The sequence below is a fragment of the Lepidochelys kempii genome, chromosome 2 (assembly GCF_965140265.1).
Source record: "Lepidochelys kempii isolate rLepKem1 chromosome 2, rLepKem1.hap2, whole genome shotgun sequence".
Classification (NCBI taxonomy): domain Eukaryota; kingdom Metazoa; phylum Chordata; order Testudines; family Cheloniidae; genus Lepidochelys; species Lepidochelys kempii.
In genome coordinates, this window is record NC_133257.1 from 1,014,818 (window position 1) to 1,042,326 (window position 27,509).

At 65.4% G+C, this 27,509-nt stretch overlaps 1 protein-coding gene across 3 annotated transcripts in view; it reads right to left on the minus strand.

Annotated features, from left to right (window-relative positions):
• LOC140906229 (microtubule-actin cross-linking factor 1, isoforms 6/7-like) overlaps positions 1–27,509 on the minus strand; it is a 150,793-nt gene that overhangs the window by 33,243 nt on the left and 90,041 nt on the right. For all 3 annotated transcript variants that reach the window (XM_073329791.1, XM_073329790.1, XM_073329789.1), the window contains 17 exons: positions 26,745–26,971; positions 26,388–26,510; positions 25,664–25,753; positions 23,053–23,154; positions 22,327–22,473; positions 21,257–21,412; positions 18,748–18,945; positions 18,183–18,311; positions 17,178–17,348; positions 16,512–16,667; positions 15,204–15,410; positions 14,980–15,099; positions 10,354–10,523; positions 4,395–4,554; positions 3,143–3,340; positions 1,875–2,000; positions 581–724 (listed from right to left, as the gene is read on the minus strand). In XM_073329791.1, the coding sequence (XP_073185892.1) occupies positions 581–724; positions 1,875–2,000; positions 3,143–3,340; positions 4,395–4,554; positions 10,354–10,523; positions 14,980–15,099; positions 15,204–15,410; positions 16,512–16,667; positions 17,178–17,348; positions 18,183–18,311; positions 18,748–18,945; positions 21,257–21,412; positions 22,327–22,473; positions 23,053–23,154; positions 25,664–25,753; positions 26,388–26,510; positions 26,745–26,971 (2,624 nt within the window). The remainder of the gene's footprint in view (positions 1–580; positions 725–1,874; positions 2,001–3,142; positions 3,341–4,394; positions 4,555–10,353; positions 10,524–14,979; positions 15,100–15,203; positions 15,411–16,511; positions 16,668–17,177; positions 17,349–18,182; positions 18,312–18,747; positions 18,946–21,256; positions 21,413–22,326; positions 22,474–23,052; positions 23,155–25,663; positions 25,754–26,387; positions 26,511–26,744; positions 26,972–27,509) is intronic.

A 27,509-nucleotide genomic window follows, 5' to 3' on the forward strand; every position in this document is an offset into this window, starting at 1 on the left:
CCGCCAAGGGAGACGCAGCAGGAAGCCGGTGACTGACACCTGTCAGCCGCTCTGCCGGGGCGGCCCGTGGGTGTTCTCCCAGACAGACCCTGCTGGGTGCCCCGGCCAGCCGGGAGATGCCCCACCGGGCCTGGAACCCACGGACGGGGGAGGAGTGGGGCCCCGGCAGGGGCTGGGAGCGCAGGGTCTCGCAGGAGGGGCTGTGCGCTGCGGAGGGGGCAGGCGGGGTCTGTCCTGGTGTGTCTGGCGCTGGGCAGCGGGAGGAGGGCAGCCCGACCACCTGTGGCCGGAGCCTGGGGCACTGGTGCAGCCTGGGCACGCCGGGCGTGTGGGAATCCCCTCGGCTCCCAAGCCCCCAGGCCCTGCCCCAGGGCCCCTAAGGATGCAGGGCAGGCAGCGAGGAAGCCCCTGTTTGGGTCGGGAAGCTGAGGCCAGGGGAGGGGTGATGCAGGCGGCCGGCCCAGGCCCAGCGTGGCCGTGTGATGGGCTGGAGGAGCCCATGGGTCCCAGCCCCCCCAGGTCCTGGCGGGCGCCCTGAGGCTCTGCCTGCCCCGGCCCAACGGGGTCTGCCCACACCCACCTCCTGGAAGCGGCTCTTGGCCACGGTGATCCAGGACTTGATGGTGACGATGGAGTCGGGGTGGCAGGCGGACAGGATCTCCTCGCCCAGCGACGTGAGACACTCCAGCTCCAGCTGCTGGCATTGCAGCGTCTCCATCAGCTCCTGCTCCCGACGCAAGGGCAGCTCAGCTCCGCAGCACGCCCGAGAGCTGCCAGGCCGGGCGGGGGGGGCTGCCGAGCCGGGCGGGGGGGCTGCCAGGCCGGGCGGGGGGGCTCCGGGCTGGGGGGGCTGCCAGGCCGGGCGGGGGGCTGCCGAGCCGGGCTGGGGGGGTCCGGGCTGGGGGGGCTGCCAGGCCGGGCGGGGGGGCTCCGGGCTGGGGGGGGGGCTGCCAGGCCGGGCGGGGGGGGCTGCTGAGCCAGGCTGGGGGGCTCCGGGCTGGGGGGGCTGCCAGGCTGGACGGGGGGGCTGCCAAGCCGGGCTGGGGGGCTCCGGGCTGGGGGGGCTTCCAGGCCGGGCGGGGGGGCTGCTGAGCCGGGCTGGGGGGCTCCGGGCTGGGGGGGCTGCCAGGCTGGACGGGGGGGCTGCCAAGCCGGGCTGGGGGGGTCCGGGCTGGGGGGGGCTGCCAGGCCGGGCGGGGGGGCTGCCGAGCCGGGCTGGGGGGGTCCGGGCTGGGGGGGCTGCCAGGCCGGGCGGGGGGGCTCCGGGCTGGGGGGGGCTGCCAGGCCGGGCGGGGGGGCTCCGGGCTGGGGGGGGCTGCCAGGCCGGGCGGGGGGGCTCCGGGCTGGGGGGGGCTGCCAGGCTGGACGGGGGGGCTGCCAAGCCGGGCGGGGGGGCTCCGGGCTGGGGGGGGCTGCCAGGCCGGGCGGGGGGGCTCCGGGCTGGGGGGGGGCTGCCAGGCCGGGCGGGGGGGCTGCCGAGCCGGGCTGGGGGGCTCCATCGGGATGGAGAGACAGTACCAGTGTGGTGGCTGCAGAGACCCGGTCCTGAGGCCTGGGGGTGCAGAGGCTGCCTGGCAAGACAAGGGGTCAAAGCCCTCCCTGACTTCGGCCGGCAGGACGGGGCCAGGGCTGGGCCAAGGGGGGGCTCCTGCCTCGCCCTGCCCGGCCCGGGGCGTGGCCAGGAACGGACTGGGGCAGGCAGGGGGCAGGGCGAAGGCGGGGGGCAGGAGCCGACACTGGGCGGTGGGGGCCGGAGGCCCCGTGGCCCGTCTCCAGGCCGGAGTGCGAGGCAGGGGAGCTGGCTCCTGGGCCCTGCTCCAGGCCCTGCTGCACCCAGGAGAGGCGGGGCAGCAGCTGGGGTGGGGGGCACTCACTTGCAGCTGGTTCTGGCACTCGCGCATGGCCGCCTCCTCCTCCGGGAAGACGCCGTGCCGGAGGGTTTTCTCCGACTCAGCCAGGTGGGCCAGGAACGAGCGCCCCAGGGCGTGGAACTCCTCCGCCTGCACAGAGAGCGAGGGTGGGCAGGGACCGGACCAGCCTTGGGCTCAGAGACTGGTGCCCCCTCTCGCCCGGCTTGCCCCCCGCGTGGCCAGGTGGCCCTGTCCTGACTGGGGGGGCTGGGGGTTGGCTCAGCCTGACACTCTCCACAGACGCGCCGAAGGGCCGGGAGGCCCTGACGGTGCCGCACAGACCGGCCTGGTCTCCCTGGGAAGCTGATCCAGCGAGATGGGCGCCATCCCTGTGCGGACCCTGCGATTTCGGGCCAAGAGCAGCTCCTGGGGGTTCAGCTCAAACCGAGTGGACACAGGGAGGAGCTAACCCGCAATGGCCTCTCCTGGACTGAAATCGGCACGTCCACACTCGTGCCACAGGCTCCAACCCTCCTAGCCGGAAAGTGGTGCTGCTTCCCTGCCTGGACAGGGTCTGATAGCCCCGGCCACGGCCCCCTGCCCTCCCTGCGAGTCTGGGCCCCCGGCCACGGCCCCCTGCCCTCCCTGCGAGTCTGGGCCCCTGGCCACGGCCCCCTGCCCTCCCTGATAGTCTGGGTCCCCGGCCACGGCCCCCTACCCTCCCTGATAGTCTGGGTCCCCAGCCACGGCCCCCTGCCCTCCCTGCAAGTCTGGGCCCCCGGCCATGGCCTCCTGCCCTCCCTGCGAATCTGGGCCCCCGGCCACGGCCCCCTGCCCTCCCTGTGAGTCTGAGCCCCTGGCCATGGCTCCCTGCCCACCCTGATAGTCTGGGCCCCTGGCCATGGCCCCCTGCCCTCCCTGCGAGTCTGGGCCCCTGGCCACGGCCCCCTGCCCACCCTGATAGTCTGGGTCCCCGGCCACGGCCCCCTGCCCTCCCTGATAGTCTGGGTCCCCGGCCACGGCCCCCTGCCCTCCCTGCGAGTCTGGGCCCCCGGCCACGGCCTCCTGCCCTCCCTGCGAATCTGGGCCCCCGGCCACGGCCCCCTGCCCTCCCTGCGAGTCTGGGCCCCTGGCCACGGCCCCCTGCCCACCCTGATAGTCTGGGCCCCTGGCTACGGCCCCCTGCCCTCCCTGCGAGTCTGGGCCCCCGGCCACGGCCCTCTGCCCTCCCTGCGAGTCTGGAATCCCAGCCCCACAGTCACTGCGCCTTGCCCCTCTCTCCCTCCTCTCACCTGCTGTAACGAAGCCTCCAGCCGGCCCTGCTTGGAGACGGAGAGTTTGCAGATCAGGTCCCAGCGGCCGCTCAGCTCCTCCATTTGCTTCTGCAGCCACTGGGAGTCGATGCTGCTGCTGCCCCGCGTCAGGTCCCTCACCGAGCGCTTCAGCATCTTAATGCAGCTGGCCCGCTTGCCCAGCTCCTTCTGGAAAACCTGGGGCGGGAGAGCAGGTGTGGGCCAGGGTCAGGCTGGGGTGGGACTGTGCAAGGTCAGTGTGAGAGCAGCTGCAGGGAGCCCTTGGCCCGCAGCTCTGCCTGTCCCTGGGGCCCCAGGCATGGAGCTGAGCGGGGCTCTCGCTGGGCCCTCTCTTTGCCTGGGGCATCCAGGCCCAGCTGGGAGCCTGCAGGGGACTGTCGCGGCGGAAAGGTGCCAGGGAGAGAGAGCGTCGGCATTTCTGGGCGAGCTCGGCGATGCTCTGGAACTGCTCCCTACGAAGCCAGGCAGGACGCTGGGGAAGTCTCCTCTCTGGGAGCAGCCTGTCTGCAGGACACACAGCTCACCCGGCTTCCCCCTTCCTGAGTCTGCCCTCGGAGCATTCAGCCTCCTCTGCCCCTCTGTGCGCTTCCCACAGCGAGTCCACCCAAGTGGGGTTCTGGGGAAGCCAGAGGGTCCTGCCCCCAACTCTGCAGTCAGACGGGACTCTCAGCCAGCCAGTAAAACAGAAGGTTTATTAGACGACAGGAACATGGTCTAACACAGAGCTTGCAGGTGCAGAGAACAGGACCCCTCAGTCAGGTCCATCCTGGGGGACAGGGAGGCCAGAGCCTCCCTCCATTTCCCCAGCCGGCTCCAAGCTGAAACTCTCCAGCCCCTTCTCTCCTTTGTCTCTCTCCCGGGCCAGGAGGCCACCTGATCTCTCTGTTCTCCAGCCCCTTCAGTCGGCACCTTGCAGGGGAGGGGCCCAGGCCATCAGTCGCCAGGAGACAGGGTGTCGGCCATTCTCTGTGCAGACACCATCACACTGGCCCTCTCGGGCTCTGCAACAATCACACCCCCTTATTCCCCCCACCTAGATACTGAAGAACTGCATAGGGGAAACTGAGGCACCCACACAGTATTCAGAGAAAACACTTAGAACATTCTCACTTCGTCACAGCTCCTGTCCCAGCGTGCATCATCCCTGCGTCCCGGGCGGGGACTGTGCATCCTGAAGAGTGGGGGCAGGGGGAGGCAGGATCAGGGGATGTGGCACCAGAGGAATACAGACCTTGTGCTTGTCCATGAGGTCGCTGACTAGGTCGCGATCCCCTCCAACCGGCACCTCCTCACACAGCTGCGGCTCGGCCTGGTACAGCCAGTCCAGCAGGGCTTGCAGGGCATCCGTGAACTTGCCCGAGAACAGCAGGCTCTCCTCCAGCTTGTGCTGCCTGAAAGAGAACGGGCGACGGGCAGCGACCATGCCACGTGCAGGCCTCGGGCAGGGAGATGGTCGCGCTGCCTTGGGAAGGATCTTCCCCCAGCCGGGAGAGTGTGTGTCGAGTGGGGGCCTTGCCCCAGCAGTGTGTGTGTGTGGAGTGGGGGCCCTGCCCCGCAGCGTGTGCATGACCTGGAGAGGGGAAAAGGTAAGAGTCAAAGGGAGGCATTTTTATGAATTTGCCGAGGTGCCAGTTCGATGTTAAAGAAGAAATCTACCAAACGAGCTTTGCAAACGCGCTGAGTGTCACAGCCGCTCCTGGGCTGGCCCCACAGGCGACCCCTGCTTCTCTGAGCCTAGGCAGCACTACCTAGGTTCACAATAGGTTCACGGAAACATAGACCCACGGGGTCAGAAGGGCCCGCAAGGGTCAGCTAGTCTAACGTCCGCCAGGATGCAGGATTGGTTGCTTCTAAACCAACCAAGACAGACACACGGCTCCAGCTTCCTTTTGAAACCTCCCGTGAAGGAGCTTCCACGACCTCCCCAGGCCTCTGCTCTGTCCCATTGTCTGTCCCATTGTCCCAGCCTGCCATCAATCCCAGGAAAGATCATGGAACAGTTAATTTAAGGCTCTATCTAAAGAACTGGAGGCTACAAATATACTTAGAATCATAAACCAGAGGGTTAGAAGGGCCCGCAAGGGTCATCTCGTCTTAACGCCCGCCATGATGCAGGATTTGTGTGTTTAAACCATCCAAGACAGTTCGCTCTCCAGCCTCCTTTTGAAACCTCCCATGAAGGAGCTTCCACGACCTCCCCAGGCCTCTGCTCTGTCCCATTGTCCTGCTGTTCTTACACTTCGGAAGTTGATCCTGAAATTTAATCTAAACCTGCTCTGCTGGAGTTTGACCCCATTGCCTCTTGTCCTGCCATCTGGGGCCAGAGAGAACAACTTTTCTCCCTCTTTATGGCAGCCTTTCAAGTATCTGAAGACCCAGATCATGCCCCCCTTAATCTTCTCTTCTCCAAACTAAACATACCCAGGTCCTTCAGCCTTTGCTCCTATGGCTGCATTCCACCCCTTCGATCATCCTTGTCGCTTGCCTCTGGATCCTTTCCAGTTTCTACATCCTTTCTAGACACTGGTGACCAAAACTGGACACCGCACTGCAGCCGAGGCCTGACCAGCAAGGAGTACTGTCACCTCCTGTTAACGCAACCTGAAATCGCATTTGCTTCTTTTGCAACAGCATCGCATTGCTGACTCATGTCCAGGGTGTGATCCACCACAACCCCCAGAGCCTTCTCAGCAGTGCTGCTGCCAAGCCAGTTATCCCCCATGTGACGTTGCCCTCCATATGCTTTATGAAAATATGCTTGGAGTGCGAATATAATGTAACTGGTATATGCTTCATGCAAAAGGTCTCTTGTAAGGGATCATTACAAAGCCTATAACCTACTGAGTGTGGTCATCCTATTTGTATAAATGTATCATTCTTGTATGTGAAACTAGAAATATGAAATATAACTCTTAGGTCCTATTGTAATTATGCAAAGTGTGGGCCATTAATGATGGTTCAGAATCTTGATGGCTCCCATTGACTAGGACAATTGGTTATAAATGGCTCTCTTTACTTGTAAGCCTTCCTGTGTTCACATGAGTCAGGCTAGAAAGAACAGAGGCTTGGGGGTCTCACAGGACATGTGACCATGTCACCTGGTACTGGAATCCATCTTAAATCTGGTGCTTTTCCATTTAGAAGGAAGGGTGGGGACTCAGAGAGACAAAGGATTCCCACCTTGTGCCAAAGCCATAAAAGGGGGTGGAACAGAACAAAAGAGGCTTCCAGTCATGAGAAAGCCCCTAGTTACCACCTGAGCTACAGCTAACAAGAACTGTACCAGGGGAAAGGATTGGGCCCAGACTAAGAAAGAGTCTACTCTGTGAAAGAAGCTTATTGGAACATCTCGGAGGGTGAGATTGACCTGTATTCAGTTTCTTAAATGTATTAGGCTTAGACTTGTGTGTTTTGTTTTATTTTGCTTGGTAACTTACTTTGTTCTGTTTATTACTTAAAACCACTTAAATCCTACTTTTTATACTTAATAAAATCACTTTTGTTTATTAATTAACCCAAGGTGATTAATACCTGGGGGAGCAAACAGCTGTGCATCTCTCTCTATCAGTGTTCGAGAGGGTGGACAATTTATGAGTTTATCCTGTATAAGCTTCATACAGAGTAAAATGGATTTATTTGGCCTTGGATCCCATTGGGATCTGGGTGTCTGGGTGCTGGAGAAAGGTGACCCGCTGAGCAGTTTTTGGTTAAAGTATGTAGCTTTGGGGGCGTGGACCAGACCTAGGTCTGTGTTGCAGCAGGCTGGCGTGTCTGGCTCAACAAGGCAGGGGTCTGGAGTCCCAAACTGGCAGGGAAAACGGGCTCAGAGATAATTCCAGCACGTCAGGTGACAGTCTCAAGGGTCTGTGACCGAACCTGTCACACACCCACAGTCTGTGTTTGTACATTTGGTTTTTCTTCCCTAAGTGAAGCACCTTCCATTTGTATTTGCTGAATGTCATTGTGTTGTCTGTAACCTCATTCTCGAATTTATCAAGATCCATTCGAATTTTAGCTCTACCCTCCAAAGTGTTGGCAACCCATCCCCCCGCTTCCCTCCCCCTTCGTCATCTGCAAACTAGATCAATGAGCTCTCTATTCCTATATCCAGGTCATTGATACAGATGTTAAACAACACTGGACCCAGAACAGATCCCTGTGGAACCCCACTTGAGACCTCCCTTCAATCTGACATCATCCCATTCATAGTTACTCTTTCTTTGTGGTTGTTTAACCAATTCTGTATCCACTTAAGGATAGTTCTGCCGAGCCCGCATTTCTCCATTTTACTTATCAGAATGTCACATGGGACTGTGTCAAGAGCCTGGCTGAAGTCCAGGCATATTACATCCACCGCATGGCCCCTATCCACCAAACCAGTTACCCTGTCAAAGAAGGAAATCAAGCTGGTTTGTTCTTGGTAAATCCATGCTGGCTGCTAAGGATCACCCCTCTATTCTCCAGGTACTTGCAATTTTTCAGGTCAACTTTTCACTTGAACAGCATTTCTCAAATCAGCACACCTGGCTAATCTGAACCACTCAGCAATGTATCAATGTACTCGCAACCACATCTGCCTGCCATCAACAGTTCAGAACCCGGGGTCTGCCCAGCCCTGCGGACAGCCTCTCCCTTTGTCCAGGCTCAAGGGACAAAGAGGCGTCGACGGAACCAAAGAAGCCGCAGCGTCTCTAGTGCAACCAATGCTCAGACTCGCCAAGTGGAAAGGTCTCCACCTTGTCGCAGGGGTAAGGGAAGAAGAAGTGGTCGGTCATTCCCAAGGCGGTATTCCTCTCTCTGGTCTTTAACAGGAACCAGGGCAGGTTAGTCGCTGAGCGTGCATTCTGCAGAGAGAGCACCTGGCACCGGAGTTTAGGTTCTAACATATGCTGTGCCAGCAGTTCTCAACCAGGGGTCTGGGGCCCTTGGGGGACCACGAGCAGGTTTCAGGGGGTCCGCCAAAATAAACCAGAGAGCAAGGCCAGTGTTAGACTCACTGGGGCCCAGGGCAGAAAGCTGAAGCCTGAGCCCTGCTGCCTGGGGCTGAAGCCGAAGCCCGAGAAACTTAGTTTCGTGGGGCCCCCTATGGCGTGGGGTCCTGGGCAATTGCCCTGCTTGCTACCCCCTAACGCCGGCCCTGGCTTTTAATCTACTGAAAAACAGTTGTTGTGGCACAGGTGGGCCACAGACATTTTACAGCATGTTGGGGGGCCTCCTAAAGAAGAAGTTTGAGAACCCCTGGGCTGTACACAGGCCCTGCTCCCTCCTTCGTTCCTCCAAGCCAACCGGCCTGAGATGTGAGCTCTGGCTTCTGATGTTACAGTCTTGTCCCTTCCGCAGCAATCCATTCCAATGGCAGGGCCCACGCTCTGAAACGGGCCAGAAAGACCAGGAGGGGGATCGTCGGCGTGTTGGATACTAAAGAATGGATGATAAATACTGCACCTGAGCTTGGAGATTTGCACTGCTCCTGGGCAGGATAGCTGAGTCTCTGACATGGCGTCATTTGTAAGGAGAGAGGAGCCAGGGGCTCTGAACCGCCAGGCCCAGAAGTGCCGGGGCTCTGAACTGGCACAAATTAAGCACTGGTCTCAACCACAGCCTATGACAATTGCTTGCGGGGCTGTACTAGTCTGTGCAGTACCTGTGTTCATGGGGAGGGGGGAGAAATGTGGGGCTGCCTTGGCAGTGGGGGGCGGGGGGAGGATGCAGCGCTGCCCATGGATCTGACCTGGCAGCGCACTAGCAGCTTGCAGAGGGAGGTGGGGTACAGGGCCGTACACACACCCAAGCCGCTGCCCAGAGCCGTGTGGACGGGGGGGCAGGCGCTGAGAGGCTGCAGGGCCGAGGGTTGGGACAGGTGTGGGGAAGGGGGTAGAGGATGGCACCTGGCCCAGGGAATGGGAGACTGTGCCGGGCAGAGGGGACACTGCTGGTACGAGGGGGGCAGGGTGGGTGTGTTGCGACAACAGGGCCGATAAAATGTCCCCCGTTGTGAAGAGAAATGTAGAGAGGACCCGCGGGTGTGATCCAAGGGCGCTACCAACAGCAGACGCAGAGCCAGGACTTAATGGCCCCAAGTCGGTGGGGGGTATTAGGGCTCATTGGTGGGCAAAGCACGAGGGGCTGAACCGTGCGGCTCCCTTTCCCTTTTCTGTGCTTCATAACAAGAGACACATGTGCCCTCCCTCTCGCCTCCCGTCCCCTCGTGCACCCAGCTCGGCCCCGCTCGCCTTCCCTGAGCTCAGCCCAGACGGACGGAGCAGCTGGAAAGGCGTTCATCCACAGGGGAGGCCACGGGCCTTGCTCTGGTTCTAGGAACGTCCACACTCAGCCCTTTGGGGGACACCCAATTGCCAGCACCTCCCAGACACGGGAGCTCTTGCTCTGTTCCCTTCCTCTCAGGTTACTTATTGCTCCCCACCCACCCCTTCCTATCCCATCTCCCTCTCTCAGCTGCTCACCAGCCCCTGAAAGCCACGGCACTGCCTCGGCACCATGCGATGACCTGCCCACCAGCCGCCCTGGCTAGGGAGGAAAGACCCAGCCAAATGACATTTCTGCCTGGTGGGAACCAGGGTCCAAGCACCAGGCTCTGTGGGCCACTCATGGCTGACCAGCCATCCCATGATCCTCAGACATCAACAAAAGCCGGATTCTCCCCTTTCTAGCCTCCCTCGCCTGCAGCTTGTGCCAGTCTGGCTGGCCGTGAGACACGTGAGCCGAGCGCACCAGGGCAGCATGAATTACCCTCCCCGTGGCAACACAGCGAGGTTGCTGTGGGAATAAGTGGCCCTGCTAGTTTGAGGGCGACTTGCAGGGTTCGATTCCGTTTGTTCTGCACAAATGTAAAGGCTGGTTTTCAGTTCCTGTGCTCAACGAACTTCCCCTCTGGGGTGTCTGCCAAGGAGCCACGAGCCCCCAGTCGCTGCAGAGCAGAACCCCGAACCTCTGCATCACCCGCCTCACGCTGCACACTGGAGACTGTACAACTCACTCTTTCGACCCTTGACGTTCATCCAACAGACCCCGGGGCGGGGGCGGTGGGGGCCAGGAGAAGAGGGGACCACAGGCACCAGCAGGGGTGGGGGATGGCAGGGTCTCAGGCCCTGCACAGGGACCCGGCCCCCCTGGGCCCTGGCCCAGCAGAGACCAGTGCCAGCAGGACGAGGGCAGAACGCCAGCCTCACCTCTCCACAGCCCGGCCACCCAGGGCGTCCCAGCGCTCCTTCAGCTCCCCCAGCAGCTCCTCCAGCGGCTGCAGGTCCTCGGCCAGCTGGGCCCTCTCCCGCAGCAAGCGCCCGCTGCGCAGCGTGGCCTCGCACACGGGGCGCTTGGACCGCAGCAGCTTCTGGAACTCCTGCAGCGCCGGGGAGGGCAGGTTAGTCCAGGGGAAAGGGCAGGGGCGAGAGACTAGGCCTGGTGGGTTGGCCCCTGGGGAGAGGGGGCTGGGGAGCAGGCAGATCAGCGCAGGGAGGGATGGGTAGGAGTCGGGTGGGGGCAGGAGAGGGTGGGTCAGCCCCAGGGAGATGGGGTCTCTGACGAAGTGGGAATGTTCTTAGTGTTTTCTCTGAACACTGTGTGGGTGCCTCAGTTTCCCCTATGCAGTTCTTCAGTATCTAAGTGGGGGGAATAAGGGGGTGTGATTCTTGCAGAGCCCGAGGGGGCCAGTGTGATGGTGTCTGCACAGAGAATGGCCGACACCCTGTCTCCTGGCGACTGATGGCCTGGGCCCCTATGCAGTTCTTAAGTATCTAGGGGGTGGGGTAAGGGTGTATGATCATTGCAGAGTCCTAGAGGGCAGGTGTGGGCAGGGGTCTGGACACAGAGGATGGCCGACGCCCTGTTTCCTGGCAACTGATGGCCTGGGCCCTCACCCCCCCCCCCCCCGCCCCAGAAGGTGAGAGCTAAAGGGTTGGAGAACAAAGGGATCCGGTGACCACCTGGCCCAGGAAAGGGACAAAGCCCAGAGGAGGAGGGGCTGGAGGGTTTTTCAGTTTGGGGCTGGCTGGGACATGGAGTGAAGGGCAGACGGGGTTGTCTGGCTCACTGCCCCCCAAAATGGACCCAGCTGAGGGGTCCTGTTCTCTGCACCTACAAGCTCTGTTTTAGACCATGTTCCTGTTGTCTAATAAACCTTCTGTCTTCCTGGCGGGCTGAGAGTCCCATCTGACTGCGGAGTTGGGGGGCAGGACCCTCTGGCTTCCCCAGGACCCCGCCTGAGCGGACTCGCTGTGGGAAGCGCACGGAGGGGCAGAGGATGCTGAATGCTCCGAGGTCAGGCCCAGGAAGGTGGTAGCTGTGTGAGCTGTGTGTCCTGAAGACAGGCTGCTCCCAGAAAGGCGACTGCCCCAGAGTCCTGACTGGCTTCATGGGGAGCAGTTCCAGAGCATCGCCCAGGGACTCCATGATACCCCTCCCCTGCAAAGGTGCTGACTGAAGGGGCTGGAGAACAGAGAGATCAGGTGGCCTCCTGACTCAGGAAGGAGACAAAGGAGAGGAGGGGCTGGAGAGTTTCAGTTTGGAGCTGGCTGGGGAAATGGAGGGAGGCCCAGATGGGGCTCTGGCCTCCCTGTCCCCCAGGATGGACCTGACTGAGGGGTCCTGTTCTCTGCACCTACAAGCTCTGTGTTAGACCATGTTCCTGTCGTCTAATAAACCTTCTGTTTTACTGGCTGGCTGAGAGTCCCGTCTGACTGCGGAGTTGGGGGGCAGGACCCTCTGGCTTCCCCAGGACCCTGCCTGGGTGGACTCGCTGTGGGAAGCGCACGGAGGGGCAGAGGAGGCTGAATGCTCCGGGGTCAGACCCAGGAAGGTGGAAGCTGTGTGAGCTGTGTGTCCTGCAGACAGGCTGCTCCCAGAGAGGAGACCTCCCCAGAGTCCTGCCTGGCTTCGTAGGGAGCAGTTCCAGAGCATCGCCCGGGGACTCCGTGACAACACTGTCGGGGCTGTGGGGGGATTCAGGGCCGGGAAGCAGGCAGGACAGCCCAGGAGAGATGGGTAGGGGCTGTGTTGGGAAATGGGGCTGGGGAACAAGTGGGTCAGTGCAGGACAAATGGGTAGGGATGGGGGGAGGGATAGCTCTGTGGTTTCAGCATTGGTCTGCTAAACCCAGGGTTGTGAGTTCAATCCTTGAGGAGGCCATTTAAGGATCTGGGGCAAAAATTGGGGATTGGTCCAGTTTGAGCAGGGGGTTGGACTAGATACCTCCTGAGGTCCCTTCCAACCCTGATCTTCTATGATTCTATGAGTTGAGGGTGGGTCGGCCCAGGGGAGACTGGCAGGGGCTGAGCGGAGATGAGGCCAGGAAGCAGGTGGGTTGGCCCAGGGGAGTCTCCTGCACCCCAGGAGCAGCTTCCCCAGGGCGACTCCTCCCTAGGCTATGTCCCCTACCTCCCAGCCCCCGCGAACAACCCCCAGCATGCCCAGCCCCTCACCCAAGACCTCCTTGGGCTGAGTGGGGCCTGGGAGTGCAGCTGGTCAAAGGGAACGCTACCAGCGGGTCACACAGGGGCCCCAGGCCATCGGTTTTCTCCCCGAGGAGTGGGGCACGTGAGACATGATGTGTGAAGAAGTGGGAATTTTCTGCAGTAGGGGTATGGCTGAGAGGCTGTGGGGGGTGATGGCTCCTAGTCCTGGGGACCCCCTGTACCCAAGGGGGGTTCTGCAGTAGGCGTATGGCTGAGAGGCCTGGCGTGACTGACCAGGGATTTCCCCAGTTGTGCCGAAGGGTGACGATGCCCGGGGGATGCAGAGCAGGAGTCCGGAGGTGCTGGGTCAATGCCCCGTTGAAGGGAGCGAAGCCCAGCCCCGTGGAGGATCCAAGAGGCAACGGGAGCTCTGAGGGCTGAACCCCGACACCTCCCAGGGCAGACGGGAACTGTGACCTCAGCCAGGGGCTGCAGGAGGGGATCCGAACTGGCTTTGGGGAGACCAAGGATCTCTCACCTGGCACTGACAAGGACCTGGGGAGGAGGCCAAAACTGGGCAACTTTTCCGGGTGGAGCACTGGCTTGGCCAGGCTGGAATATGTCTGAACCCAGGTATCGCAGTGCTAACCTAAGGCCATCCCGAGGCCGCCTGACAAATATGGCTCTGGCCTGAGCCAGCCGCTGCATGCTGCAGCAAGTACTGGCTGGGAGCAGAGAACTGTCTGTAATATTTGTATGAACCCCACACGTGCCTCAGTTTCCCTCTGTAGTTTGCATTGTCCCAGGGGGGAGGTATGAGGCATAGATTTTTAAGGGCAATTAACCTTTGGCCCAGTTTCCCCAGGCTGGGGGTGCATTCCCCGTCACTGACAATGTCAGATCCCGCCTAGCTGGGTGTCCAAAGGCCCAGGGATTCTTTGGGGAGGCTCTGGGGCCTGTGCTAGGCAGGAGGTCAGATGAGGTGGCTGCAGCAATCCCTTCTGGACTGGGAATCTGTCTCCGGGGTGAGTCTGCTTCTGGGCCAGCGCAGCGACCTGAGCTGGAGTCACCGTGCTCTGGAGCCTTAAGGGACTGGCTCAAACTGGCCCAGGTCAACAAGGGCTGCAGAGAGACAAGGCAGGCTCCAAAGACCCAGGAGCTGGGGTACGAACGCGGCCCTGCCTGGAGAACACAGGACGGGGATGTGATGGGCAGGGGATATGGGGCTGGCTTCTGCAGCAGGCCGGCTGCTCTCTCCAGGGACTGACAAGGAGTCAGAGAGAGACGGAGCCACTCCAGCTCGGCTGGCTGATTGCTCCGGCTCGGCAGAAGGACGATGCTTTTACCTTCAGTTCTCTGTGCTGAGCTAGGGCCGGCCCCGGCTGTGTCCCCGCTGACTAACGAACCCTGCGCTGTTTGGAACTGCAGCTGGGTGTCACTGCAAACTGGCTGGTGCACCCGTCCCTGCACGTCTCTCCCAGGGTCTGGCTCAGGGCAGAGCTCCCGGCATGACGCAGGAGCACTGGAGCCTAGTGGCTCAGGACGGAGGCGGTGGGACCTGGAGGCCTGCCCTGGAGGAAGAGTGGGACCCCTTGGCGCCCCGAAAGGGCATCGCACAGAGCCCGTGTGAGGATGTGACGCAGCAGGGAGAGGGGAGCGTTGACCTGGGAATGTGCCCTGGGGATGGGAGACCTGAGAGCCTGTCACCTGAGCCAGGAGGGGGAGGGGGAGGTAACACCTCTGCCCAGGAATGTGAAGACAGGCTGCAGAAGGGAACCTGCTGGGGGGGTTTATAGTTTCAGTTTGGGGCTGGGTGGAGGAACGCAGGGAACCCCAGGGCTGGGGTCTAAGCTCCCTGCTCCCCCAGAAGGACGTGATTGAGGGGTCCTGGTTGTACCCACAAGCTCTGTTGTGGACTGTGTTCCTGTTGTCCAATAAACCTTCGGTTTTACTGGCTGGCTGAGAGTCTCAGTGGATCCCAGGAAGAGGGGTGCAGGGCCTGGACTCCCCCACACTCCGTGACAGCCCGTGGACGCACCGCGTTCTCGGGAGTTTGGCAGCAGAGGGCAAAGGCTGCAGGCCCTTGATCGGGCACTTGACCCCCGCATCCGGCCAAAGGCTCAACAGCTCCCCTGGGCCTAGCACCTCCCACCTCTGCTGTCTCCCAGTTCCGCCCAGCCCTGGGGATGCAGCAGCCTGGCCCTGCTGAGAGCAGAGAGATGGGCATAGGGACCTCGTGGTCCGCACAGGGAAAGCCCAGGGCACCCCCAGGAGAGCCCTATGGAGCACCACCCTTGGGGGCATCTCAGAGTCCGGGGAATCTGCAAGCCGCCGTGTGCTGGCGTGACAGCCCGGGCCAGAACACATGTCCCAGGGAGCTGGGGGAGGGGAGCCACGGCACCGCACCTTGTGCTCAGCCAGCTGGCACTTGATCTCCTCCTGGCTCATGGCGGCGTTGCTGGGGATCTCGAGAGTCGGCTCCACCTCATCCATCCAGTCCAGGAGCAGCTGCCGGGACTCGCTGAACTGAAAACGAGCGAGAGGGTGTGTCAGCGGGAACGCCGGAGACCAGCCCCACCTGGCGACAGGGCCCGCTCCCCGCCATCCCCTCGGGGCGCCCCGCACGGTACCTGCTTGGCACGCTTGCGAGCGTCCTCCAGCGCGGCACCCCGCTCGCCAGTGCACCGCAGCACCTTGGCCACCCGCTCCTTGGCCGTCAGCACCAGGCTCTGGATCACAGCACAGTCCTGCTTCCTGCTCACGTCCTTCAGGCGAGAGGCCACCGCCTCCAGGCTGGACAGCTGCTCCCCACGGGCGGTCACCTCCTTCAGCAGCGCCTGCCAAGCAAGCCAGAGCTATCCGGGACTGGCGCAGCAGGCCCTGGGGGAGGCCACCCGCGGCCAAGGGGCAGCAGCCCGGTTCAGCAGGGGGCTTTCCGAGCAGGCTCCAGGCACCAAAAGAGCTGTGGTGCTGGGAGCAGGGGGATCCCCCGCACTGCTGCGGGGAGGGAAGACACGCTGCAATGGGGTGTGGTGACAAAAGGGTGAAAGTGATCAATTAACCTCGGAGGGGTGGGGGTTAGGCCGAAGCTGGGCCTGGGTCTCCAGGGGCTGCTCCAGGAGGGGCCAGCACGGAGACCCAGGTGATCACAGCCCGCTGCCAGCCTGAGTCCTGGGTAGAGGGAGGGTGGGACAGGTCCCAGGACCTGGGGACCGGCTGGGACGGCCTGAAGCGGGGGGCGAGCCAGCAAAGGAGAAGGCTCCAGGTGAGCTGAGGAGTCGGTTGTCTTGCTGTGTTCTGTGGCTTTTGAGCCCTGTGAAGGGCTGGGTTCTGTTACCTGGCTTGGCTGGAGGGCCAGGGCACAGCTCTTGCAATGCCACATATCGACGCTGGGGGCGGGTATTGCGGCCACTTTGTCAGGCACCCACCCCTGTACTGCCAGCATCCCCCCGGGGAGCCCCCCGCCTGCCCCAGTGCCCTGGCCTCCCGCGACCTGTGGGGGCTGCACCAGAGCACTGTTCCCAGCAGAGCCTGGCATGGACGCAGTGCCTGGCGGGGACCCACGGGCCATGCCCTGGGACAGAAGAGGCCGTGCTGGGAGCCTGGCCCTGGCTGCAGGCTGTGGAAGCTCACGCCGGGCACCGCCGGCTGAGATCAGGTCCTTGCAGCCACGCACCAGACCGGCCAGGCTGCTCCAGGGGCCCCGTGACCCGGGCTGGGCCTCGCGAGCCCCCGGGTCAGCAAGGATGCGGGGCCCCGTGTGCCAAGCCCCACAGGCGAGCTGCAATGCAGGCTCTTTAGGGGACAGGCGCCCGTGGCGGGGATTTCACGGCAGCAAGGCCTGCCAGGGCCCTGAGCAGAGGCGGGGGGGTCTGTCTGGGGCTTTGCATCACAGCCCTGCCAGCTGTGGGGAAAGCCGCTGGGCCAGTCATACTCACCTGGTGCTCCTGGACCTGCCTGAGGACCGTCTCCAGCAGGAAGCTGGGCGGCTCCGGGGCACTCAGGCTCTCCTCCGTCTGCCCCAGCCACTGCAGCAGCTCCTGCGCCGTGGTGTGGAACTCGGTGCTGAGAGTCAGCCCCTCCGCCAGCCGCTCCTGCGGGAGAGGAGCCATGGTTAGAGACGCGCCAGGCCCGCCCGCCGGGGGAGCCGGCAACCGCCCGCAGGGCTGGGGCGAGCTGGTCCCCGGGCCTGCCAGGGAACCGACCGGCTGTGCCTGCCACAGGCTAAACCGCACTCCTTCCAGGTGGGGGGGACCCCCCGGCCCCCCCTTCCAGCTGGGGGGACCCCCTCCTATTCCAGCCGGAGAACCGACCTGCTGTGGCCGCTACAGCCTAAACTGCTGCGCCCCTTTCAGGTGGGGGAGACAGACAGACAGTCCCAGCCCCCAGGACCCACACACACACTCCCAGCCCCAGGACGGATACACACACACACACACACACTCACACACACACTCCCAGCCCCAGGACGGATACACACACACACTCACACGGACACACACACACACTCCCAGCCCCAGGACGGATACACACACACACTCACACGGACACACACACACACTCCCAGCCCCAGGACGGATACACACACACACACACACACACACCTTCCTCTCCTGGACCTGGCTGTGGACGCTCTCCCATCTCTGCTCCAGGATGCGCAGGCTGTGCTCGGTGCTGCATGCCCGGGGCCGGCTGCAGGAGGCCAGCAGGTGCTGCAGCCGGTCCCTCACGCGGTTATACGCCTGCTGCTTGGACTCCAGCTCTTTGGCCAGCTCCTGCAGAGGCACGGCAGAGGGGCAGCGCTGGGCCTGGCTCTCCCGGCAGCACCGTGCAGCCGGGGGCTCGGAGCTGGGCCGGGGCCGCCCCTCGCGCCACGCGGGTGCATGGGACCGTTCTCCTCTAGGCAGGGAGCCAAGGGCCCAAGGGGACGCCCGGGGGCCACAGGCCTGGCAGCTTGGCAAGGAAAGGCGCAGTGTGTGGGTTCAGCCCCAGGGCCACCGCTCTGGCATGGGCGGGGGAGCTGGGGCAGATGCGGCTGGGGGGGAGGGTTGCCAACTTTCTACTTGCACTAAACCGAACACCCTTGCCCCACCCCTCCCCTGAGGCCCCGCCTGTGCCCCGCCCCTTCTCCAAAGCCCTGCCCCTGCTCACTCCACACCCCCGCTTGCTCTCCCCTCCTCCCTCATTTTCACTGGACTGGCTCAGGGGGCTTGGGTGCGGGAGGAGGTGAGGGCTCCAGCTGGGGGTGCAGGCTCTGATATGGGGCTGGGGATAAGAGATTTGGGGTGTAGGAGTGGGCTCCGGGCTGGGATCAAGGGGTATGGAGGGCGGGAGGGGGATCAGGGGTGGGGCAGGTCAGCGGACAGTCAACTGCGGTGCTGACCGGAGCTGCCAGGATCCCTTTTCAACCGGGTGTTCTGGTCGAAAACTGGACACATGGTCACCCTACCCAGGGGAGCTGGGGCAGACGTGGCTCGGGGGGAGCAGGGGCAGACGTGCTCTGGAGGGTGGGGCAGATGTGGCTCGGGGGGAGCTGGGGCAGACGTGGCAAAGGAGGGCGGGACAGACGTTCTCCGGGGGCTGTCCAGGGTCTGGCAGGAAGTGCTCACCAGGTGTGCTGCCAGCTTCTCCTTGGTGGTTTCGGGGTGGTCCCAGACGGGCTTGGAGAAGAAGAGCCGCAGCTCCACGTGCTCCAGCCACTGCAGCAGGTCCATGATCTCCAGCGTCACGTCCTGCGCCTGTGGGCGGCCTGGGCACTAAGTGAGCGGGTGCCCCCCGCCGAGCCGGGCCTTGGATGCCAACAGGGCATGGAACTGCGTGGGACCCAGACCCGCAGCCACCAGCAGAGCACAGGCCAGCCGGCTCCCCCCGCAGCCCCGCGCCCCAGCGCGCCGCGAGGTCCTGGCACAGGCCAGCCGGCTCCCCCCCGAGAAACATTCCCAGTGAAATGAATACACAGTGTGGGGGGCCTGGCCACGGGAGCTGCCCAGGGCACAGGCAGGAGAGAGGCTGGCCCCAGGAGCTGCCCAGGGCACGGGGGGCGCTGTTGGCGGGACCCGCGGGCACGGCCGCGTGGAGCTCCCCTGGCACGTCGCGGCTGTGGCGGAGCCGTGGGCCTGGTGAGCGCCCCGTGTCCCGGCCAGCGCCGTTGCAGGGGGCGGGGGCTCCACGTACCTGGCTGAGGTTGTTCTCCAGCTCCAGCTGCCGGCTCTCGGTCTCACTCCGCACGAAGTCCCAGCGCTGGTTGAGCTGCTGGAGGCTGCTCTGCAGCGCGTCCGTGCTGTCCCCAAGGCTGGAGAGCAGCAGCCCCTGGCCAGCCTCGTTCACAGACTGGACAGTCCGGGCGTGGGACAGGACGTCGTTTCTCAGCACCTGCGGGGAGGCGCAGTCCGGGCGTGGGCCGTCCCCCTCCCCCCAGCTGTGCCTCTGCCCCGGGGAGGGGCGGCCAGGCTCCTTCTCTGCCTCTGACCCCCCCACCCCCGAGTCCATGCTAGCTGTGCCACTGAAACCCGCCCCCGGAGCAGCTACAAACGTCTGCCCCGCTGCAGTGGGCCCCAGCGCTGCGGGCGCTGCCCTGTCTCTGGGCCTGTCAATGCTGATCAGTAGGGCCCTAATCTGGACCGAAATCTGATCTCTCCCCATTGTGACGAAGCAGGACTCTTCTTAATGGTTCCTCTGAATAGTGTGGGGGGGCCTCAGTTTCCCCTAGGCAGTTCTTAAGTATCTAGGTGGTGGGGTAAGGGGGTATGATCATTGCAGAGCCCTAGAGGGCAGGTGTGGGCAGGGGTCTGGACACAGAGAATGGCCGACACCCTGTTTCCTGGCCACTGATGGCCTGGGCCCTTCCCTCCGCAAGGTGAGAGCTAAAGGGTTGGAGAACAAAGGAATCAGGTGACCACCTGGCCCGGGAAAGGAACAAAGCCCAGAGGAGGAGGGGCTGGAGGGAGTTTCAGTTTGGGGCTGGCTGGGACATGGAGTGAAGGGCAGACGGGGTTGTCTGGCTCACTGCCCCCCAAAATGGACCCAGCTGAGGGGTCCTGTTCTCTGCACCTGCAAGCTCTGTTTTAGACCATGTTCCTGTCGTCTAATAAACCCTCTGTTTTCCTGGCTGGCTGAGAGTCACGTCTGACTGAGGAGTTGGGGTGCAGGACCCTCTGGCTTCCCCAGGACCCCGCCTGGGCGGACTCGCTGTGGGAAGCGCACGGAGGGGCAGAGGAGGCTGAATGCTCCGAGGTCAGACTCAGGAAGGGGGAAGCCGGGTGAGCTGTGTGTCCTGCAGACAGGCTGCTCACAGAGAGGAGACTTCCCCAGGGTCCTGCCTGGCTTCGTGGGGAGCAGTTCCAGAGCATCGCCCAGGGACTCCGTGACACGTGACGAAGGGGGGATTTTCGTAGTGTTTTGCATGAGTACAGTATGTGCCTCAGTTTCCTCTGTGTGCTGCGTGTGTAATGAGGAGGTGGGAAAGGGGTTTGTGGCTGCAGAGGGCCAGGTGTGACCTCACCCAGCAGCTGGGACCCTGGACAAGGGCCTGGTGTGTGTGACAGAACAGGGAGGGGGAGGATTGACCTGGGGACGTGGCAGGGACTTTCACTGGGGATGGGAGACTTCCCTTGAGGGATGGTACCTGAGCCTGTCACCTGAGCCAGGAGGGGGGTTGGGGCCAGGTGACACCTTCTCCTCGGGAACTGGACAAAGGCTGGAGGAGGAGCTGCGGGGAGGCTGGGGGAGACGGCTGGAGGGGTTTCCAGTTTTGGGGGAGTTGGCTGGGGAAGAGGAGGGAGCCCCAAGGCTGGGGTCTAATCTCCCTGCCCCCCAGAAGGGCCTGACTAAGGGTCCTGTTTATGCCTGCAAGCTCTGCTCTGGACTGTGCTCCTGTCGTCTCTAATAAACCTTCTGCTCTACTGGCTGGCTGAGAGTCATGGGGAATCGCAGGAAGTGGGGGTGCAGGGCCCGGACTCCCCCTCACACCATGACACCTGGACTCGGGACTCGTGGAACTTAGCAGCCAGTGACCTGGAGGCCCAGCCTAGCTTGGGAACCAGCCGGTTCTGGCCCGTGGGAGGACAAAGGACGGAGGGAGAGGGCCCAGGAGATCTGTTTGCCCAGGAATGAAGACAAAGGATGGAGGAGGGGCAATCGGGGAAGGTGATATCGGGTGACCGGTCACGGTCATGGCTGGACAGGAGACAAAGAGGGGTCTGAACCCAGCTGAACTGGGACAGAACCAGATGGACAGTGCTGGGGCTTTCTATGCTTGAGAGCCCTGAGAACTTCCTGTGCTGGGTTCAGACGTTCAATAAATCTCCTGTTTTACCCTAGCTGAGAGTCACTGCAGGCTCGAGATGGGGGGGCATTGCTCCCTCTGGGGGTGGAGGTCCTGGGGATCCAGAGTGAGGGGACTCCCTGAGGGCGCTCATGGAGAGAGACAGACGTGCAGAAAGCTCAGAGGTGTGGTCCCAGGGCCAAAGGGCCTAACCCCGAGAGAGAGTGCACCCTCGAAAAGGGCTGTCGCACGAAAGGGAGTTCCTCCCAGGGGCCGTATGGAGCCATTGGGTGTATTCAAGTCATCAAGGCCTGCTGAAATTCACCCTGGGGTTCTTAAGGAACTAGCTGAAGGGATCTCAGAACCATTAGCAATTAGCTGTGAACTCAGAAGACAGAGCCGTTCTCTGCTGCTCCTTACCTTGTGCTTGGCCAGCTCGATCTCACAGCTCTGCAGATCCAGGCTCACCGGGGTCCGGCCCTGGAGCTGCTCTGCCGTGTGGGAAATCCACTGCACCAGCTCCTCCAGCTGGTTCTGGAACTGCCCCAAGCCCAGGAGCGCCGCTTCCAGCTGGTGCTGGGAACGGGAGGGAAAAATGGATCCATCAGACCCAGCCTCCCTGGAGCTGTGGCCCCCAGCCCCCCAAGTCAGCTAGGGCAGTAGCATCTAGGGGCGCCAGCTCCATGACTGAACGAGTAGAACCTGTTTGTGCCTGGAGTGCTCCGAGCTCTGAAATCACATGACTAGCACCCACGGACCCCGGTCCCACCTCCCTGGGCCTGGCAGCTGGGTGACCAGCACCCACGGACCCCGGTCCCACCTCCCTGGGCCTGGCAGCTGGGTGACCAGCACCCACGGACCCCGGTCCCACCTCCCTGGGCCTGGCAGCTGGGTGACCAGCACCCACGGACCCCGGTCCCACCTCCCTGGGCCTGGCAGCTGGGTGACCAGCACCCACGGACCCCGGTCCCACCTCCCTGGGCCTGGCAGCTGGGTGACCAGCACCCACGGACCCCGGTCCCACCTCCCTGGGCCTGGCAGCTGGGTGACCAGCACCCACGGACCCCGGCCCCACCTCTCTGGGCCTGGCAGCTGGGTGACCAGCACCCACGGACCCCGGTCCCACCTCCCTGGGCCTGGCAGCTGGGTGACCAGCACCCACGGACCCCGGTCCCACCTCCCTGGGCCTGGCAGCTGGGTGACCAGCACCCACGGACCCCGGTCCCACCTCCCTGGGCCTGGCAGCTGGGTGACCAGCACCCACGGACCCCGGTCCCACCTCCCTGGGCCTGGCAGCTGGGTGACCAGCACCCACGGACCCCGGTCCCACCTCCCTGGGCCTGGCAGCTGGGTGACCAGCACCCACGGACCCCGGTCCCACCTCCCTGGGCCTGGCAGCTGGGTGACCAGCACCCACGGACCCCGGCCCCACCATGGGCCCAGCAGCTGGTGAGTGACGTTTATGACTCGGGGAGCCTGGAAAGCCCTACCTGGCGGCTGACAATCTCCTCCTCCAGGCGATCCCAGCGCTGCCGGAAGTCACTAAGCAAAGCTGGGGGGCCTCTGTCCTCAGCCCCCCCATGGTGCCGCAGGCTCTCCACATCCACCTTGCACTGGTACAGCTCCCTCTTGAACTCCTGGTGGGATGGGAGCAGCAGGCTTGAGGGCACCTCCGAGCACCTCTCAGCACAGCAGCCCCATGGCCCCCTGGCTTGGCACCCACCCAGCTCTGCTCTGCAGTGGGACCCTGCTGCTCCCCCAGTGCAGGCGTTCCCCCTCCCCACCTCCCCAAGGGTGTGTGGGCCTGGCCAGGTCCAGGCAGCTGCCCCACACAGGGGCAGGGGTACCAGCCCTGCACCAGCCTGGTACCAACCTCCCCAGGCCTACATGGGACCCAGGGCCTCCCTTTCCACCTGTCCAGGGCACCAGGTGCAGCCTGGACCCTGGGCCCCGCCCCCTGGGAAAGCAATCCCACTGCACACCACCCGGCGCAGTTCCCCACACCCTGCCCCACCTGGCTGAGCAGCCCCGCCCAGGTCTCTAGGGTGCCGGGGAGCAGGAGGGCCTCACTGGGCAAGGGCTCCGCCCCGCCCAGGTGCCCAGTGCTGGATCCCCTGTGACCGGTGAGGGGCAGGGCAGGTGGCCGCCAGCCATGCCAGCAGATCCAGGCCCACCCCAGCGGTTTGCGAAGGGCAAAGACCCGGAGCATTTCCCACCTTCAGCTCCGCCAGCTGCTGCCTCAGCACCTCCAGGTCCCCCCCAGCCAGGAACTCCTCCGCCATGCGCAGCTCCGCCGCGGCCAGCCACTCACAGAGCCTCTGGGAGGGAGGCAGGGAAAGGGGGTGAGGGAGGGGAATGAGGGGGGGCACAGCCACGCACGCACGGTCGGTCCCTGAGCTGCCCGAGCACATGAAGAGCGCCTGCTGCAATTCCTCCAACAGGGAACAGCTGGGGCGAGCCGGGTCAGAGCCGCGGCTCCGGCCTTGCCATGGGCACGGAGCAGGGACCGGCAGCGTCTGCATGGCCAACGGGGCAGCTCCCGAGACAGCCGGCTCTGCTCGCTCCACAGCTCTGGGGGGGCCTGTCCAGGTGGGGTGATAACCTGGCCCCAGCCAGCCAGGCTCCCAGCTCCCCGGGGCGCAGCCAGCCAGGCTCCCGGCTCCCCGGGGCGCAGCCCCCACCCCAGCCAGCTCCCCCCGGCCCAGCCAGCCAGGCTCCCGGCTCCCCGGGGCGCAGCCCCCACCCCAGCCAGCTCCCCCCGCCCCAGCCACCCAGGCTCCCGGCTCCCCGGGGCGCAGCCCCCACCCCAGCCAGCTCCCCCCGGCCCAGCCAGCCAGGCTCCCGGCTCCCCGGGGCGCAGCCCCCACCCCAGCCAGCTCCCCCCGGCCCAGCCAGCCAGGCTCCCGGCTCCCCGGGGCGCAGCCCCCACCCCAGCCAGCTCCCCCCGGCCCAGCCAGCCAGGCTCCCGGCTCTCCGGGGCGCAGCCCCCACCCCAGCCAGCTCCCCCCGCCCCAGCCACCCAGGCTCCCGGCTCCCCGGGGCGCAGCCCCCACCCCAGCCAGCTCCCCCCGGCCCAGCCAGCCAGGCTCCCGGCTCCCCGGGGCGCAGCCCCCACCCCAGCCAGCTCCCCCCGGCCCAGCCAGCCAGGCTCCCGGCTCCCCGGGGCGCAGCCCCCACCCCAGCCAGCTCCCCCCGGCCCAGCCAGCCAGGCTCCCGGCTCTCCGGGGCGCAGCCCCCACCCCAGCCAGCTCCCCCCGCCCCAGCCAGCCAGGCTCCCGGCTCCCCGGGGCGCAGCCCCCACGCCAGCCAGCTCCCCCCGCCCCAGCCACCCAGGCTCCCGGCTCCCCGGGGCGCAGCCCCCACCCCAGCCAGCTCCCCCCGGCCCAGCCAGCCAGGCTCCCGGCTCCCCGGGGCGCAGCCCCCACCCCAGCCAGCTCCCCCCGGCCCAGCCAGCCAGGCTCCCGGCTCCCCGGGGCGCAGCCCCCACCCCAGCCAGCTCCCCCCGGCCCAGCCAGCCAGGCTCCCGGCTCCCCGGGGCGCAGCCCCCACCCCAGCCAGCTCCCCCCGGCCCAGCCAGCCAGGCTCCCCGCTCCCCGGGGCGCAGCCCCCACTCCAGCCAGCTCCCCCCGGCCCAGCCAGCCAGGCTCCCGGCTCCCCGGGGCGCAGCCCCCACGCCAGCCAGCTCCCCCCGGCCCAGCCAGCCAGGCTCCCGGCTCCCCGGGGCGCAGCCCCCACCCCAGCCAGCTCCCCCCGGCCCAGCCAGCCAGGCTCCCCGCTCCCCGGGGCGCAGCCCCCACTCCAGCCAGCTCCCCCTGCCCCAGCCAGCCAGACTCCCGGCTCTCCGGGGCGCAGCCCCCACCCCAGCCAGCTCCCCCTGCCCCAGCCAGCCAGGCTCCCGGCTCCCTGGGGCGCAGCCCCCACCCCAGCCAGCTCCCCCCGGCCCAGCCAGCCAGGCTCCCGGCTCCCTGGGGCGCAGCCCCCACCCCAGCCAGCTCCCCCTGCCCCAGCCAGCCAGGCTCCCGGCTCCCCGGGGCTGTGCGTCTCTGGGGGCAGGGTGGGGGTGGGGCCAGAGCTGTGTGTGTCGGGGGGGCGGGGTGGGCCTGGGGGTGTGCGTGTCTGGGGGCCAGGGTGGGGGGGGCTGTGCGTTGGGGGGCGGGGTGGGGCTGTGCGTGTCTGGGGGCAGGGTGGGGGCCAGTGCTGTGCGTGTCTGGGGGCCAGGGTGGGGCTGTGCGTTGGGGGGCAGGGTGGGGGCGGGGCTGTGCATGTCTGGGGGGCAGGGTGGGGCTGTGCGTTGGGGGGCAGGGTGGGGCCGGTGCGTGTCTGGGGGCAGGGTGGGGCCGGGGCTGTGCGTGTCTGGGGGGCAGGGTGGGGCTGGGGCTGTGCGTGTCTGGGGGGCAGGGTGGGGCTGTGCGTGTCTGGGGGGCAGGGTGGGGCTGTGCGTGTCTGGGGGCAGGGTGGGGCCGGGGCTGTGCGTGTCTGGGGGGCAGGGTGGGGCTGTGCGTGTCTGGGGGTCAGGGTGGGGGGGGCTGTGCCTTGGGGGGCGGGGTGGGGCTGTGCGTGTCTGGGGGGCAGGGTGGGGCCGGGGCTGTGCGTTGGGGGGCAGGGTGGGGCCGGGGCTGTGCGTGTCTGGGGGGCAGGGTGGGGCTCTGCGTTGGGGGGCAGGGTGGGGCCGGGGCTGTGCGTGTCTGGGGGGCAGGGTGGGGCTCTGCGTTGGGGGGCAGGGTGGGGCCGGGGCTGTGCGTGTCTGGGGGCAGGGTGGGGCCGGGGCTGTGCGTGTCTGGGGGCAGGAGGCGCCCGTGGGGGGCCGAGGGCAGGGTCTGCACACACCTGCATGGCCTCCTGGTAGCGCAGCGAGGCCTGGAGCTGCTCCTGCCGCGCCGTCCACGCCCTGCTCAGGCCGTTCCAGGACGCGTAGAGCTGCAGCGGGGGAGCGGCACCGAGATCAGCCTGGCCCTGCCCCATGGGAGCCCCCCGACCGCCTCCCGGAGGCCCCCGACTGCCCCACGGAGCCCCCACCGATCACCATACGGGGACCCCCCTGACCGCCCCACAGAGCCCCCACCGATCACCATACGGGGACCCCCCCCGACCGCCCCACAGATCCCCCACCGATCACCATACGGGGACCCCCCTGACCGCCCCACAGAGACCCCACCGATCACCATACGGGGACCCCCCTGACCGCCTCAGGAGGACCCCCCCAACCGCCCCACAGAGACCAAACCGATCACCATACGGGGACCCCCCCAACCGCCCCACAGAGACCCCACCGATCACCATTCGGGGACCCCCCCCGACCGCCCCAGGAGGACCCCCCCGACCGCCCCACAGAGACCCCACCAATCACCATACGGGGACCCCCCCGACTGCCCCAGGGGGACCCCCCCCAACCGCCCCATAGAGCCCTGCCCACTCTGTTCCATGGGGATCCAGGCCACAGAGAGGCCCAGGAAGTCTACCCCACAGAGCCCCATCCATTCCCCCCACAGGCCCCTGGGGAGCCCTGCCCATTTGACCCCACAACGGCCCCACACACGTCACACCCCCTCACATCGTCCAGGCTCTTGGTGACGTCTGGCTTCTCCGGGTGGCCGCAGGACGACATCAGCTCCACGCCCAGGGTGCCAAGCGTGTCCAGGTCGTTCTGCAGCGCGTCGATCTCCTCCCGCAGCGCCTGCGGGGCAGGGGCAGGGGCAGGGGCTGGGTGCCCGGCCTCAGGCACATGCCCGGGGCGCCAGGCACCGCTCTCCGGGCCCACGCCGGGGCCCTGCCCCAGGGACTGAGCCTGGCGCGCTCAGCTCCTGCCTGCTGCCCCTGGGTGCTGAGGGCGCCCTGCCAGCCCCGGGCGCCACGGGGCACTGCACCCCCCACCCTCTCAAGCCCCTGGCCCTGGGCCGCTCGCTGGTACCTGCATGGTGTGGAGCTGCGCCCGGACGGCTTCGGGGTCGGAGCAGGGCTCCTCCAAGTCCAGCACCAGCTGCTGGGTGTCTGTGAGGGTGACGGCCAGCTCGGCGAGCCCCTGCCAGAACCGCTCGGCCAGCGCCAAGAGGCCCCGGAGCCAGCGCCCCCGCTCCTCGCCCTGCCCGCGAAGCCACCGCCACTGGCTCAGCAGCTGCTCCGTGCGCTCCCGGATCACTGCGGGGCAGGAGACAGGCATGAGGGGCTGGAGAAAGCCCTGTCCAACCCCCAGCCCCCCCAGGGGCACTGACCTCCCGTCCCCAGGGGTCCCGCAGCGATGCTGCCCCCCAGTGCCACCCCAGCCCCCCCAGGGCACTGACCTCCCGTCCCCAGGGTCCCGGAGCGATGCTGCCCCCCAGTGCCTCCCCAGCCCCCCCAGGGGCACTGACCTCCCGTCCCCAGGGGTCCCGCAGCGATGCTGCCCCCCAGTGCCACCCCAGCCCCCCCAGGGGCACTGACCTCCCGTCCCAGGGGTCCCACAGCGATGCTGCCCCCCAGTGCTTCCCCAGCCCCCCCAGGGGCACTGACCTCCCATCCCCAGGGTCCCACAGCGATGCTGCCCCCCAGTGCCTCCCCAGCCCCCCCCAGGGCACTGACCTCCCGTCCCCAGGGTCCCGCAGCGATGCTGCCCCCCACTGCCCCCCAATGCCACCCCAGCCCCAGGGCCACCAACAGTGCCACCTGCCACCTCCCAGCCCCTGGAGCACTGACCTGC